Below are 15,346 nucleotides of genomic sequence, written 5' to 3'. Positions count from 1 at the left end.
TACAATGCATAAATAACAAGATTCAGTACAGAACATGTTGCTTTTAATGCCTCGCCAGTGAACCATCTCACCAAGATGTGTTTCTTTCAATTTGCAGGTAATTTGTACAAACAGGTGAAGTCAAGTGGTGAAACAAAAGTTCAAACCAAACATCTTTACTGATTTTACAAAATAAAATGCAATGTAGAGACCGTGAATTATTTAAAAGTAAGAACAATTCATTTAAACTTTTTTTTCTGCACCTTGCATATGTTGCACAGTTGTTAGCTGAGTCTCCTTTAAGACAATTCAGGAGATTCCGGGTGACTTATTTTTACTTTATTTGAACCAAGTTTTGGTTTCCTGCTACAAGAGAAATGTCCGAGCTGTGAAGCTGATGTGTTTGACAACTTAAGCTCTCACAGGTTACATACAGAGGCAATTTAAAACCAATAAATAAATAAATTGACGAAATTATACATTTGGAGTCATGAAAAAGGTGAATAATTTTAAGCAATACTTTTCAACTATCAATAAGTTTTTTTTAAAAAAAAAGCCTTTTCAGGTAAAGGGTTCTCTTGTTGCTGAAATTTATTGCTCTGTTTCCTCTGTCATTTTTAAACAGGTGGCCTTCCATGTCAACACATTTGCAGTTTGCTTTAATGGTCTGTACAAACCCGGAATCAGAAATGACTGTATTTTGATGTCTGGAGGGACGGCTGACAGAGGCGACCTCACAGTGCTCACTAGAGAAATACCCACTGGATCTGGGGTTCATAAACTTCTGCCAAACCTGAAGAACGCCGGGAAATGTGTCAACATAATCCCATTAAAAGACAGCCAACAATATGAAGTGAGCGATTTACAGTTTCAGTTATGACCAATGTTACCATCATTCTTTTAATGAAATAAGACGGACTATTTCAAACCACAGCTTTTTCTTTAAGTGTAACCATTTACTCAAAGTCTACTCTGTGTCTTTGTTCCCATTTCCTGCTGTTAGATTGAACAGGTTGAACTTGGCAATTTTGGGGCGCAAGCGATTCTGGCAATCAAGACTTATTCTGGGTACCTGAATGTCAGTGTTGTAAGTATAATTTTTACAGTGCTGCACCGAGCACATTCAAGGACCTGAGGCAAGCTTCCACTGGTGTTTGTTTGATTTATTACAAATAAAAATATAACAAAAAAATAATCATTTTTTTAAAAAATGCAATTTGCAAAGTATAAATAATGGCTTAATAGAATGTTTTTTTTCACCATTTCCCATTTTCTTCAGATAAAATAAACTGACAATTTTTTGCATTTAAAGAGTCTTGATTTTGTCTTTTTGGGACTCTCTAGGAGGCAGATGCTCAAGTCAATGGCCTCACAGTTTCTAAACAGATATTCCAGACGGCTGACACAAGTAATGGTGTCATCACAGACGTGAGCGGATGCAGACTGTCAGGTTAGTAAATCCAGTCGTTCCCAAAGTGAAGTTAATTTCAGGCCTCAAAGCAAATTTGGAATAATCTTAGTTGTTTAATTGGTCTGTGGTTTGTATACCTGAAAAAAAGTCAGTCTTTGTGAACTACTCTGTGTATACCTTTCTGAACTCCTAAAGGTGTTGCCTTTAAGACAAATACAACAGTGAGGGACCCAAAAATCTGCTCAACTGTAACCTGTGATGTAAGTGGAGTTGCTACTGCGATCAGTGATTGTGGTCCCATGGAGCGTTGCCGGGGTGACGGGAGGTAAATATCTGAAGAAATAACACAAAGGAAATCTCCCTAGAAAACATTTAACTCAAAGATGGCAAGAAAAGCCCTAAGACCTTAATGATAGCTCCTTGTAAAGATTACAGGTTTTTCTTGAATGCTGTTGCCATGGTGAAGCACTATTTGCTTTGAAGCAGGAAGATGTGTAACTTCACTTTGCATTGACCAACTGGCCCCAAATTTCACATGTTTGATCACAGGCTGCAGGTCTGAAGACATGTCTTACAAACTTCTGGCAACAGGGAGTAACTTGTAAGATAATTATTATTATTTGATTTACATGGTTTGGTCTACAAATTGTACAGAGCAACATGACATACCATTGTTCCTCACCACATAGTGGACACAAGAAGTGGTACAACATGTGAAATAGCTCACTCTAGTGTCCGAACTCTGTGTGCATTATTCGAATTTCACAGCACTTCAGCCAGCGTCCTGCCAGTACCCCCAACGTGTGCACGGTGTGAGGGCCCTGTCATCGCTTTTTTTTTTTGTTTGTTTTTTTTTTAATCTGGAGTGCTTCCAGTTCTAACCAAATGCTGATGTTATTTTCTGCCTCCATCTGTCTCTATCTGTCTCTCCTAAAGGTGCATGCTGAACACCATGTGCATTGTGACCGGTTCTACTGTCATCAGTTTCACTGGCAGAGTTGAGTCTGTCCCGGACCGGTGTGGGTACACTCTGATGAAGCCTTCATCAATCCCTGGCTTCCAGGTGCTGGGGTTTTTTCAGGAAAGACGCCGTAAAGATGTTAGTTTTTTGGACCGCGTGATACTGCAACTGGATGAGACGGGGGTCCAGATTTCCCTGGAACAAGGTGGCAGAGTCCGGGTAAGTTACTGACTGCCACAATCAACCAAGTAGTGTGTTTTAGGTCTAATCAATCACCGATATTTGTGCAAACCAGCTAGTGGCCCTAAAACTGCACTTTCTGTGCCCACAAAAACACAAAGCAGCAGACTACACAATTGTAACACACAATCACAGTAGACTGTAGCCTGTAACGCAAGCTTTATGCAGCAACGCATTACTTTCAGTGGGACAAAATAAAAAACGTGATTCAAGTCAAACTTTAGTTCAGGCTCACAAGAGGCTCCATTGCAATAACAGCAGAAAAAAGGGTTGAACAAAATGCTACCCAACCCTTCAAATCATGGGCTGCATACACAAACACGCTAAGAATACTCTCAGAAAGCTCTTAACTCAGCCTAAAACTTGTAACAAGGAGTCCTAGCTTAATTTCAAAGCAACTTTGTGCAAGGAAGGAGCAGGATATTAGTGAAGAGGTGTATCTGACCCCATTTTCAAGGTCTGGCAAATTCTATTAACAGATGTGATTGGTTGTAACAGACACTTTTGAGTGAGTCTGGGAGGTGGTAAAACCCAGCGGAAATGAAATGAACTGTGTCACAAAGTAAGACTGTTAAAGTGCTTGTTTTTGTGATCATAGTGCTGCACTGTTGCATTTTTCCAGGTGTAAACATTTTAGTTGTGCTCATTTTATTTCTGGCGTTACATCAATACTGCATTGGGTGGGAGATCTGAGCAAACCTCTCATGAGTTCACCACAAACATTATTCCCGCACAATCTTATCTAGCATTTCATTAACTCGCTGTGTTATTCGGTGCTTGGTGAATATTCTACGAGCTTTTTGTCTTTGCATCTGCTTAAGAAACTCTTAAGCACCTTAAAAGTTCCCCTCCCTGCTCTCTTAAAGCACATGCTTTGTGAATAACTTGTCTAATCTTAACTTCAAGTACAAATATTTAAAAAATGTCACAATTCTAAGTTTTTTCTTAGAATTTCATTGCCAGCAGCAACTTTTAGTACTAGGTAGCTTTCTGAATTGATTACATCTTACACAGAGGTGTTTGCACTGGCAGTCAGGTTGAAAGTGGCAAGTGGAGAGCCGCAGCAGCTGGGGGAAGCCGGCCTCTTATGCAACGAGCCTGGAAACCAACCTGCACACACAGTCAACCGTCTAATCAGCCGAGCACACCTGCAGCTCATCACACACAGGCAGCACAGCAGAGGAGGGGGGGGGGGTTCACACATATTTGTGGAGTAGCATATTGGCCTGAGCATACATTTTACAACACTGTCGATAAAAATATCTCTGTCATCACATAAACCATAAGCAAGACAATTCTTATTTCCATGCATGTCATTAGAGGAATCTAACGGAAATTAAACACAGAAAAAGAAAGATGGGAAAAGGGCGATGAGCGCTTTACCAAGAAATGGTCCAAAAATTATCAAAAAAAGAAAATGAACTGAACATGAGTGGAAAAAAAGTAATAGAGAAAACAAACTAAGAAAATGCCCCAAAGAAAATATATATCTTTAAAAATAATTTTCTGACAAATAATTTTAAATATATAATCAAGAGAATTATACTAAATATTTTTTTTCTGGACATTGCTCCCTTGTTTAATTAAAATAAATGTTAACTATAAATGTTACTGAAACTATATTCATGGATATTATCATTATTTGTTTAAAATGATGTCACAGAAAAAAAATTTAACATATACTTTTAAATGTACTGAACCTTTTATGTGTCATTTTCTTGTTTGTTGCTCACTTCTTTCTTCCCATTTTTTGTAAGAAATCAAACCAGTGTGCTGAGGTTTCAAAGGGTTAAATGGTTTCTCTTTTTTATTATGTTTACTGTTATTTCCTTCTTTGTTATTCTGTAGCCTAAAGTTAGTACTGTTAAAAGTCCAGTTATGAACAACAAGGAACAACAATTTGCGGCTGCCTCGTAGTGCTGCCTTCTAAAATGTTGTAATACGTGTCTAATACGTGTAATACGTTATTTTCTAATACACAAGCACTTTAGGGACTCAAAAAGGAGACAGAAAAGGGGGAAAAAGGACAGAATCAAACTGTGGTCTGTCTTTCTTGAGAGCAATGCCTTAAGAAAGGCCTTGCGTTTTTACAATGCTCGAGTAAATATTTCCTCTTTTACTTTACTCTGCTGTTGTGATGAAGCTGGATGACAAAGTGCTGACGCTAAACACCTCAGCTCAGGTGGTCCGCGGTGTGGAGCTCTCCAGGGACCACACAGGAGTGACTGCTAAGATATCAGCCTCCAACTACACCGTTTCTGTCCACTTTGATGGCTTCACCGCACTAATGCACATGACAGGTACATGAGAATTAAAAGCTGGTTCATATTATGTCCCTCTCCTCTTTCTCACGTATATTAATAGATTTAACCAAATGGAGAGCAGAGAAATGCCAGTTTGAATTATTTTCCTGGCAGCTTTCTTCTTGCAGATAACACAAAAAGTACATTTGATGCTGTGCACACCCACACAGGTGTTTTCTGGCTGATTAGACCTCTACTCAGGTTGCAGGTGTGCAGGGGTGTACTGGTAATTATGTGGTATCCAATCTGTCCAGCCCCAACAGGTGCAATAAAGCAAACAGGAGAGTTAGAGAGAAGTCAGTCAATCCCAAATTGTATGTGCCCACACAGTCCAAAGGGAAAAGTCTAATCTGCAAAAATCTTAAAATCAGTTGCATGGATAAATCATAATTTTTCAACTGTATGACAAAAAGTAAAATAAAATTATTAAATAAAAAAGGATTTAAAAAATAATGAAAATCCATTGTTTAAATAAGCTTTCTATTTTTCTTTGTGTTAATCAATTTTAGGAATGGGTGGGCAATACCAAACAATTCAAAAAACGTTAGAGGGGAATTATTAGATATTATAAAAAACATTAGGGGGAAATGCCCATAAAGCTATACTTATAATTTTCATGATTATATATTTAAAATAATGTTAGAGGAAAATTTTTGTAGCTTTTTCTTGAGGTCAATTTCTTTTCTTTTCACTTCATTTTAAACTTTTTAAAAGTCAAATGTTGATTACATAAAATATGAATGAAGCCAGATTCCATAAGTACATGTGTGAATCAGCAGGAGTGATATAGGTGGGTATTTAAAAGTTGCCACGATTGTCGGGGACAGTGGTCATTATGTAGAATACAACATACTTATTACCCTGAGCCTGGTTTGGAGTGGAGCCTGGGACATACAACACTATAATATCTGCATAAAAATTAACATACTTCTGATATGGAAGTAACTAGGACGTGAATCATAATGGATCAATAGCCATTCTCAAATGTATTATACGATTGTTAAAAACGGCTACTAGAGCCATGTATCGTCTAGCTGGAGGCAAATTCATGACTTTTTTTTACCACCAAGTTAATTTCCAAGTTTTTCATCCCATTATTATCTTTCTGCATGATAAAATACAAAGCTGCATTTTGAAGTAAATGTTTGTTTTAATTCTCAGGATTGACGAGGCAATGTTAGAGGAATCTCTTTTTCTATTTTTTTGTATTGATCCATGGATGCCAATATCTATATTCAAGACAAGATCTGTAGTATCAATACTACAATACAATATGTATTGATCTGCTCACTGTATTAGGAGGGCTTGACTCATGTTAAAACCAGTAAATACCAGCTGTCTTTTAGTGTGCTGATGTGCACGTCTACTTTAAACACTTATCGATCTCTCACAACTGACCAGGACCAGGTGGAGCACCCGTGCACGGTTTATGTGGCAATTCCAGCAGCTCTTTGATTGAAAACAGGGTTAATGAACACTCAGCCACCAGGTGAGACCTTGAACACGATATCTTATAACTTCCTACTTCTCATTTCATGTTTGAAATATACCGGAGTTTAAGTATTGAGTTGTTGGACAGTCTCTGATCATTTGCTCTGTTGCCCCGTAGCTGTGAGATCCAGTATGATGATGCTGCTGACATTACAATCAACTGCAACACTACAACTGAATGGTAAACACAGAATAAACTCTTTTTAGACTTTTAAACAGACATCGTTAACCCATATGCATGCTTCACCACATTTATCATGTGGGGGTCTCTCCTATCCAGAAATACATTTGGAACTTAAACACCTACAACAGCCCTTTTTTGTTGTTTAGTCTGGTACACATGTGCCTTACTGTCCTTGATGACCAAGCATTTACTTTTCATTTGATCAGGTGCAGTCTCCTGAAGCAGGCTCCCTTCACTGCTTGCAACAAGCACATCAACCCTGAGCCCTTCATAACTGCCTGCAAACACACTTTGTGCAGATACCCTGCAGTGGATGGTCTCAGGTGTCAGTTCCTGGAGACCTACGCCAGGGTCTGCAGCCACCAGAACAATATCACTGTGGAGAGCTGGAGGCCAAAGACCCGCTGCCGTGAGACCGTCTTTTAGTATCTTTGGTTATGTGTTAAGATGACTGATATCACTTCCGGATGATCTGCTCAACTTTTCAAGTTATGCAAAGCAATAACAGCTCTTGTAGCGCCTGCTGCATCATGAGGGAGCCAGTTCCTGCCAACAAGCACAAAGCCATAGCTTTTTTTGGCTTTTTATAAACTGGTCACTTTGGTGTGACTCTTTGTTGTACATCATATAAGCGAGAAAGAGTTTCTATTGCAGTTTTACGAAATATGGCAGGGTTTCTTCGCCTGAAATACCACCTCATGTGGGCATAAAAACTTTTTTGAGATAAATGGGAGAGTTTGTTTTTTTTTTTAAATTGAAGTGTTTTCATTAGGCATATTTTATATTTGCAATTTCAATATGCACAGTGTGAGGGTTAATTGAAACCCGCCTACTGTTTTGGTTGCAAAGTGTTTGGTGCGCTTCTTTTGTGATTTAAATTGATTCCCAAAAGATTGCACCTGGTGGCAGACAAGACTGCAAAGTGAAAGCAAAACAGACATAAGGTGGACATAAATTTTCTATTACATTGCACTGTCAATATTTGCATCTCAATGAATTAATGCAAACAACGTGTCAATTTCCACTTTAAAAGTTGTCAGATTTCTTAATTTAGTACCAGCCAGTTTCATGAATCAACCATATTCAAACCGGAAGCTGCTGTTTTCTCATCTATAGCTTTTCTTGATGTGTTTACAGCTGCTGTTGCTCAGGCCTTCTGCCACAACAGGTTCTGCAGTGCACATGAGTTCTGTGGTGAGAGCAGAGGTGGGAGACCCAGCTGCCTCTGTCGGGCCATTTTTGCCTCCAAGTATAGGTCGGCAAGCACTTTTGGTGAGTCCGCTCTGACACAAGAAAGTCACAATTTTTCTCTACTGCTGTTATATTAGAGCCTGGAAAGATTTCTCAAAGGGAGAGCGGCTTGAATTTATGGAATAGCTGTGGATCACTCATAGACCTCACATTGCGGATTAGACCCAAATATTTGGCCAAAACTTTACTTTTTTAAAGATCAAGTAGCATTTGGATATTGCAGTCTTCCTCCATTACACTCAGTGTAAAAAGTGCTATTTTTTTTAGCTTTAACGATATAACTTCTGGGTTTTATTATCATAACTTTACAGACTACATCAGGCAGACAAGTGTTTATGTGGCCTGCATGTTAAGTTAATTAGGCCAAATGTAGATTTGCCACAAAAAATGAAATTGTGAGCTATCACTTAATTTTTTTGATGCATAAAATAACACGTTATAGCATTATGAATAAATGTTAAAGGGATACACTGTAGAAATACATGCCCTTGATCTGTGCTCTTGTGGACAAATCTAAATGAATCTAATGTTTTTTAACTGGTGTTCAGGTGAGCCGACAGTCTGCGAGTACAAGTCTGCTTCACTAACTCTGGCTAATTGCCTCCTGGAGGAAAAAAGCATAGACTACTCTGTCTTACACCTCAATGACGAGGTCTGCAAAGGTGAACTGGACAACCTGACCCACATGGTGACGTTCAGCTTTAACAGCGGCAAAACTTGTGGTACAGTAGTCATGGTGCGTACCCTTTTGTAGTTACTCAATCCCTGCCAACACTATAAATGCATTGTTTGTAAATGACCTTGTTTTATTTATTTATGTATTTATTTTCAAGTATGTGTAGATTTTTTTTTCTAGGAAAATGTGACTATTGTTGCACTTAATGAAAGCATCAGTTACTGTAAAGTAACTGCTTTAGCCTAAATTCAAATGTATATAGTGGAATCTAAAAGGGAAAACATGTCAGTCCATTCTCATTCACCGCTCGTCAAATATCAGCACTTTCATGCCCCTCTGCCTCTGATAGTGATGCCTTTAGCGTCTCAACATGACACATAGCTAAAACACAGCTGAAATGCATTTTAACATGAAGCTAATGTTGTGAAACAGTTGCATTTCAGTTTAGGCAACAACAGAAAGGATCAAGTTCAGAGTTAAATTACTACATTTGTTATGAAACGTGATGTAAATATGTCACCCTGCTGAAGTCAATGACAAGTGACAATGTTATTTTGAAACAACACTGACTTTCGGTTTTCACACAGGACATTAACTGTGGTCTCTTGAGTTAAAATCTGGATTTGTTTGACCCATCCACCTCCCCTTCTTCCAGTTCACACAGATTCTCTGGCTCTCTAAATTTAACACATTCTCATTCCAAGTGTTCACATGTTGCCGCTTTGTCATTGGACTTTCACGCTTCCTTACAATGCACTAAGTATCCTCCAGTATCTGTTGTTGATGCTGCAACCCACCACCAGGATGTCAACAAAAGCGTGTGGCTAGGATTAGAAAAACACATCATGATTTGGCTCAACATTCATTTTGGAAGCAAACACTGGGCTTTGGGTGAAAGTCTGGGTTTTGTTAGACCCATCCACCACCCACTCCCTTGCACCCTGTAGGGACTTTCCAGCTCCATGTGTTGCATAGTTACTGGCAGCATTTCACACTGAGACCATCAGGCAGCTTACTATACTGCCATGACAGGTCCCATCCGGCCATGGGCCATGGATTACAAACTGACACCACCAGGGGGAGTATCATACCGCCAACAAAGGTGGCTTTTGGTGCCAAAATCACTGACAAAGCAATAGGATTTGATGACTTTGGAATGAGAACGGGCTGCTGTATTACATCCGTTTTTCTCAGTGTCAAGTATTGTTAGTATGGTTAATTGAAATCTTAGTGAATCTCATGAGAAAGTTTCTGTATCTGATGATTTGGGAATAAATGCAGGCTGAACTGTTGCAAAAACAGTTACAATGTCTGTCTCCATGTGACAATTAGGCAAACACCAGTCAAATTATCTACAAGAACACCATCATGACACGGAACATCTCCACGTTCGGCTTAATCAACCGTCACAGCCCCGTGCATATCGACTTCTCCTGCTATTATAGTCAGCCAGATATCAAGAGCTTGGCCATCAAACTCAAACACAGGTGTGTGCAGCATGTAGCTCAAGAGTTTTTACCTATTATTACCTAAAGCAGGCTGACCGAGCTTCACTTCACGTTTTTGTTTGCTTTCCAGCTCTGTGGTCCAGCAGATTACTTCTGGAAGATGGAATTACAGTCTCACCATGAAGGCCTACACCAGCGCTGACCGCATGAACGCTATCGAAGCGAGCACCGACATCCAATTGGATGAGAAAATCTGGGTGGAGCTCAAGTCGGAAGGGCTGGATGAGAAAATGGTTGCTTTGGTGACTGACTCCTGCTGGGCAACCGATCAGCCTTCGCCAAGTGAAGGCTTGAGATACGACCTGGTCATCAAAGGGTGAGACACAAAGAGATGCTCGTGGTCACTAAACCTGTCGTGGTTGTTTGGGCAAATCCCTGTACTGTCTGCTCTCCTGTTTTTGAGCAGCTGCCCTAACCCTGCTGATCAGACAGTGGAAGTGGAGGGCAATGGACTGGGAACGTCCAGCTCCTTTTCTTTCAACGCGTTCCAATTCTCCGGCAAGACTGGTGATGTCTTCTTGCACTGCAGATTAGAGCTGTGTGTCAGGAGTGGTAGTGCCTGTGTCCCGGTATGTCTGAATAAATCAAAATGAATGCAGAAATAAATGTGAATTGGCAAGTTTAAGTCAGTTGTTTGGGATGACTTTTGGGCCTCAAAAACCTGCGATGACCCTAGCCTAAAACTGAATCTCCCTTCTGTCTTTTAAATACCGTACAGAGGTGCGGCCAGACTAAAAGAAGACGTAGATCTGCCGTGTCAAAATATGAGGATGAAAATCCAGCTTTCATCACCATGGTCTGGACTTTTTAGGTAAGACTCTCCTGCTTATTTCCTCGTCCTACTTGCACAACTCCTGAGCTCACTTTAAGGAAATTTGCTCACCGTGGACAAATGGGGGAAAAAACGTTTCACACCATTTGGATCATTAGTGTATATGATTGGCGTACAAGAATATAATGAGAATCAGAGACACATAACTAGATGTTAAAAATGAACCAACATTGAGACACATTGTATTACAACAATGGGCAGTTTTCCATTACAGATTTGTACAAAACTTAAGTGATATTTTCAAAATGTCATAAAACACAATTGTGAGATGGCTGCATTTCCAATGAGTGATGTCATGTGACCTTTCCTCTGGCAATAAAATTTCCAAGAAACATGGCGATGGATGTTCAAAATATTAGCAGGTTTATTTGTATTGCAGCCACCACATTAGTTGTCATTATGCTAGCAATAATGGAAAGGTATATACATGGGATAAGCCACGTATGAGGGATTTCTGGGAGGTGATAGTCCACGATTTATTCTATATTCACAGTTTTCAATTTGCACAAGGTTATAACTATAAAGGATAAAGGATATAAAGGATATAAAGGATATAACTATAACTTGGATTTTGTTGTCTCCTCAGGTTTCCATGGAGATTCAGACTGGCCAACAAGACTTTTATTGATTCCTGTTTTGGCTTTGTCCCGATGAAGAGTCTGCGATCAGTTATCATCGCTTTGAGTCCACATCAGCACATACAATTGTAATAACTACTCGTCTCTGTCCTTAAATTTGTTTGGTGGTATTTTGAGTTTCTGGGGTTGTTTCCTCTGAAATGGTGATAATTATTTGAGACTTAATGAGTTGATCAGCTGCATCTGCAACAGGCCAACCATTAACTGTCAGAAAATGCCTGAGAGAAAGTGCCTGCCATCACTTAATCATATAAACACGGATACTGTTACATATCTGGGCTATTCTTTTGTGAGATATGTTGCAGTAGAAGCTGCTACCAACTACTAAATACTATAATGCAAACTTTTTTTAAACAGGATTTTATATAATCTTAAATGACTTTTTTTATCTTTGCAACTCCTGTCTGTACAATTTGCTTTTTTTAAAAAAAAAAAATCATTTAGTAATTAATTTTACCTTGTATTTTTTATCTCTTTACTCTTTTATTGTAAATCTGTATCCTTTATGATGTTTTATATTTCATTGCTCTGTATAGCACTTGGAATTGCCCTTTTGTACAAACTGTGCTACGTTTTCTTGCCTATCCTTTATTATGATAGTGAATAATCAATAAACAGTGTGTTTTGTGGGTTTTTTTGTCTACCTCCTGCATCTTTATGAATATTAATGCTCAGTTTAGGATTGGATGCATATATGCACCACAACAACATGACAGCAGCACTCAGACTATCCAATAGGCATTTGGGATTTTCCTGGTGGGAGCTTTATTCAAATAAGGCAGCACAAAGTGTGTGTTTTTTGTATCAACTACGTCTGTTTCTGGAAGTACATCAGAGATCAGCAAACCTTTTTGATATCAAGTGCCATTTTTACATTTTGTTTTTTATCAGTGTGCCATATCAATATATCAATGTGGCAGTGGACAAACAAAACAAACCCCAGACTTTCACGCAGGTGTCCAGTGTTTGCTTCCCGTCTGAATGTGACGGGATTTTTGTACACTTTCTCATGTGCCTCTTTTGCCTTATCCTAACCATCTGTTCCAGCATGAGCTTTGCTGATGTTCCAGTGTGGGTTGCCATGTGCATTTGTTGCCTAAACACAACCACATGCAGCATAATCCCACCATATACGTGGAGCATAATATATAGAGGCAGAAGTCAACTGCAATGCGGCAACATGTGACGACTTATGATGAGAACACGTTCTCCTGGTGAGACTTCCTGTTCCAGTAGCATAGATGGAGCTTGCATGTGCAACTCCTACTCCTGACAATTACATTTTAGAAAGTACGGAGGACTTTTTGCAGACATACCAAAAAAGACAAATGCAAAGAGGACCCCTCTGTTCACAAGATGAGGGATCTTGCAAGTACAACACAGAAATTTTACTATTTTAAGATCGCAATCTCCACTACTGCTGTCAGCTGATTGTTCGTCAGTAAAGTGCACGTGGCCACCAGAGAGCTAAGAAAATTAAAAAGAGACCAATCTTGGCTTAAACAAGGAGGTAACGTAATGAGTCAACAAGAACTTGCAGCTCTTGTCAGAGAGGTTAAACAAGAACGTGTTGGCAATGTCACTCATTTTGACTGATTGTAGCTAAGTTGCATGATGTTTGCTCAGTGATCCTTTCAATATCTCAAGAATTTAATTTTGCATACAGTTGTGGCGAATTGAACTTACATGACATCAGCAAACACACTTCTGGAGATGAGTGTGAGGTAGGAGGGACAGTCCCAGGTAAGAGGGGATCTCAGAGGAGGGATACAAAAGTTAGATAAATTATAAAGCATCTGAACTTTGGTCTGAAGCTGCCAGACGTCAGCGGCCTCTTCTCTCATTCTTTATCTGTAATGATGGAGACTCTGGAGGAAAGTGAGCTCTGTTTTCCACAACTCCACAACTCATCCTGCAGGAAGCCGACACGTTCTCACTCTGAAACTGTGCTTATTTACATTGTGCTGTCCTCAATCGCTCTGCTGACTGTGACTCTCAACCTGCTGGTCATCATCTCCATCTCACACTTCAGGTGGCCACATGTTTCCATAACTAATAAAACAAGTGTCTGTACTATGAGAGGGATTTTTCTATAATATATGATGTTGTGGTTTTGATGTAAACTTATCTGCTGATATGATAACTGATAGAAATAATTAAGTATATTGCTCTCCTATCTTTTCAGGCAGCTTCACACCCCTACCAACCTGCTCCTGCTCTCTCTGGCTGTCTCAGATTTCTTCGTGGGCATCCTCATGTTCTTTCAAATCATGCTTATAGACGGCTGCTGGTTCCTCAGTGACCTTATGTGTACACTTTATAATGTCCTGGACTATATCATTACGTCTTCTGCAGTAGGAAATTTGGTGCTCATATCGGTTGACCGTTATGTGGCTATTTGCAACCCACTACATTACCCTACAAAAGTCACTGTGACAAGAGTTACAATCTGTGTTTGCCTTTGTTGGGTCTGCTCTATTTTATACAACACTCTCGTAACAATGAAGGATAACTTGAAACAACCAGGCAGGTATAATTCCTGCTCTGGAGAGTGTGTGGTTGTTATTGATTATATTGCTAGACTTGCTGATCTTATTTTGACCTTTATCGGTCCTGTCACTGCCATCGTAGTTCTGTATATGAGAGTATTTGTGGTGGCTGTGTCTCAGGCTCGTGCCATGCGCTCTCATGTTACAACCGTAACAAACCAACAATCAGTGAGAGTAACTGCTAAAAAAAGTGAGATGAAAGCAGCCAGGACTCTCGGTGTTGTTGTAGTTGTGTTTTTGATATGCCTTTGTCCATATTTTTGTGTCACACTCACGGGTCAGGACACTTTACTCAATGCTTCATCTGCTGCTTTTGTAATCTGTTTGTTCTACTTTAACTCCTGTCTGAATCCTGTCATCTATGCCTTTTTTTACCCCTGGTTTAGAAAATCTGTTAAACTTATTGTTACATTTCAAATACTAAAGCCTGGCTCCTGTGAGAACAAAATACTGTAAAGCTATGGTGACAAACTAATTTCAGTTTATACACCATAAACAGCCCAACTGATCTCATGTGGGCCGGATCAGTAAAACCACTGCAAAACAGCACCTACAATGTTTCCTTTTAATAAGCGCAATTTTGACAATATGTTTCAGTTTTTCCACATTCAGTCTGCAACTGTCATAACTGTACATGTGCACTGCTCCTTCAACGACTTGATTAGGTATAAAGAAAAAGATCCCATTCAGATGGGAAGCAAACACCAAACTCCCTCATGAAAGTCTGGGGTTTGTTTAATCCAGCCACCATCCCTTCTGCCCATCATAGGAGGATCTTTATGCTCGTTATTTGACGTTGTTTCAGGCAGTGTTTCAGTGGCGTGTCATGCTGCCGCGGCAGGTGCCATGTGGCAGCATATCAGAAAACTGCAACTGGTTCTGTTTGGCCGTGTTCTCAGCTGACACCGCCCAGCGGCATATCATACAGCCACAAGAGGTGACTTTTGGCTTCAGATTTTACACTGAAATCACTGCGAAAGCAGAAATAAGTATTTGTCAACTTCGAAATGAGAGCAGGCTAGTAGAAACATGGCGGTGCAACACGGTGATCTCCGTGGACAAGGACCAGCTTCCTATGTAGAAATAAACAACTCATTTTAAGGTAACAAAAACATAATTCTTATTTTACTAAAGCAAATATACTAACATTCAATGTCCACCAATATATCCCCCCCAAAACCTGCAAACTGGACCTTTTAAGAAACGTTCTCTAAAGTTGTAATCTGCTGGATGGCTGGATTAACCAGTGGGCCCAGATGTGACAATGAGCCCCCGTTTGTTCACCCTTGCTGTGTAATTGTACACTAACATTCAGGTTTGAAT

At 39.5% G+C, this 15,346-nt stretch overlaps 2 protein-coding genes across 9 annotated transcripts; both read left to right on the top strand.

The window, feature by feature from the left end:
* The first annotated feature begins 240 nt into the window (after positions 1–240).
* Positions 241–12,026, top strand: LOC121948652 (alpha-tectorin-like). 2 transcript variants are annotated; one of them, XM_088082749.1, is made up of 16 exons: positions 241–832; positions 983–1,066; positions 1,324–1,429; positions 1,586–1,715; positions 2,327–2,570; positions 4,735–4,891; positions 6,296–6,383; positions 6,504–6,566; positions 6,776–6,978; positions 7,707–7,841; positions 8,369–8,556; positions 9,829–9,983; positions 10,075–10,320; positions 10,411–10,573; positions 10,723–10,815; positions 11,423–12,026. In XM_088082749.1, the coding sequence occupies exons 1-15, from the start codon at positions 470–472 to the stop codon at positions 10,813–10,815; spliced, it is 2,418 nt and encodes an 805-aa protein (XP_087938875.1). In that variant the 5' UTR covers positions 241–469; the 3' UTR covers positions 11,423–12,026. The 2 variants fall into 2 exon arrangements, with proteins under 2 accessions (XP_087938875.1, XP_087938874.1); XM_088082748.1 differs by lacking the exons at positions 241–832; positions 983–1,066; positions 1,324–1,429 and having other exon boundaries at positions 1,495–2,200; positions 11,423–12,019.
* Positions 12,027–13,330: 1,304 nt separating this feature from the next.
* On the top strand, positions 13,331–14,479 carry LOC121949522 (trace amine-associated receptor 13c-like). 7 transcript variants are annotated; one of them, XM_088082744.1, is made up of 2 exons: positions 13,331–13,406; positions 13,659–14,479. In XM_088082744.1, exons 1-2 carry the CDS (start codon positions 13,331–13,333, stop codon positions 14,477–14,479), a joined length of 897 nt encoding a protein of 298 aa, XP_087938870.1. The 7 variants fall into 7 exon arrangements, with proteins under 7 accessions (XP_087938870.1, XP_042351172.2, XP_087938873.1 ...); XM_042495238.2 differs by having other exon boundaries at positions 13,331–13,506; positions 13,660–14,479; XM_088082747.1 differs by having other exon boundaries at positions 13,334–13,395; positions 13,660–14,479.
* Positions 14,480–15,346: the final 867 nt, after the last annotated feature.

The sequence above is a fragment of the Plectropomus leopardus genome, chromosome 10, assembly GCF_026936395.1.
Source record: "Plectropomus leopardus strain MGB_pleo_1.0 chromosome 10, ASM2693639v1, whole genome shotgun sequence".
NCBI lineage: Eukaryota > Metazoa > Chordata > Actinopteri > Perciformes > Serranidae > Plectropomus > Plectropomus leopardus.
The sequence above is the reverse complement of the archived record's forward strand: the minus strand, read 5'-3'. Positions and strand labels throughout refer to the sequence as shown.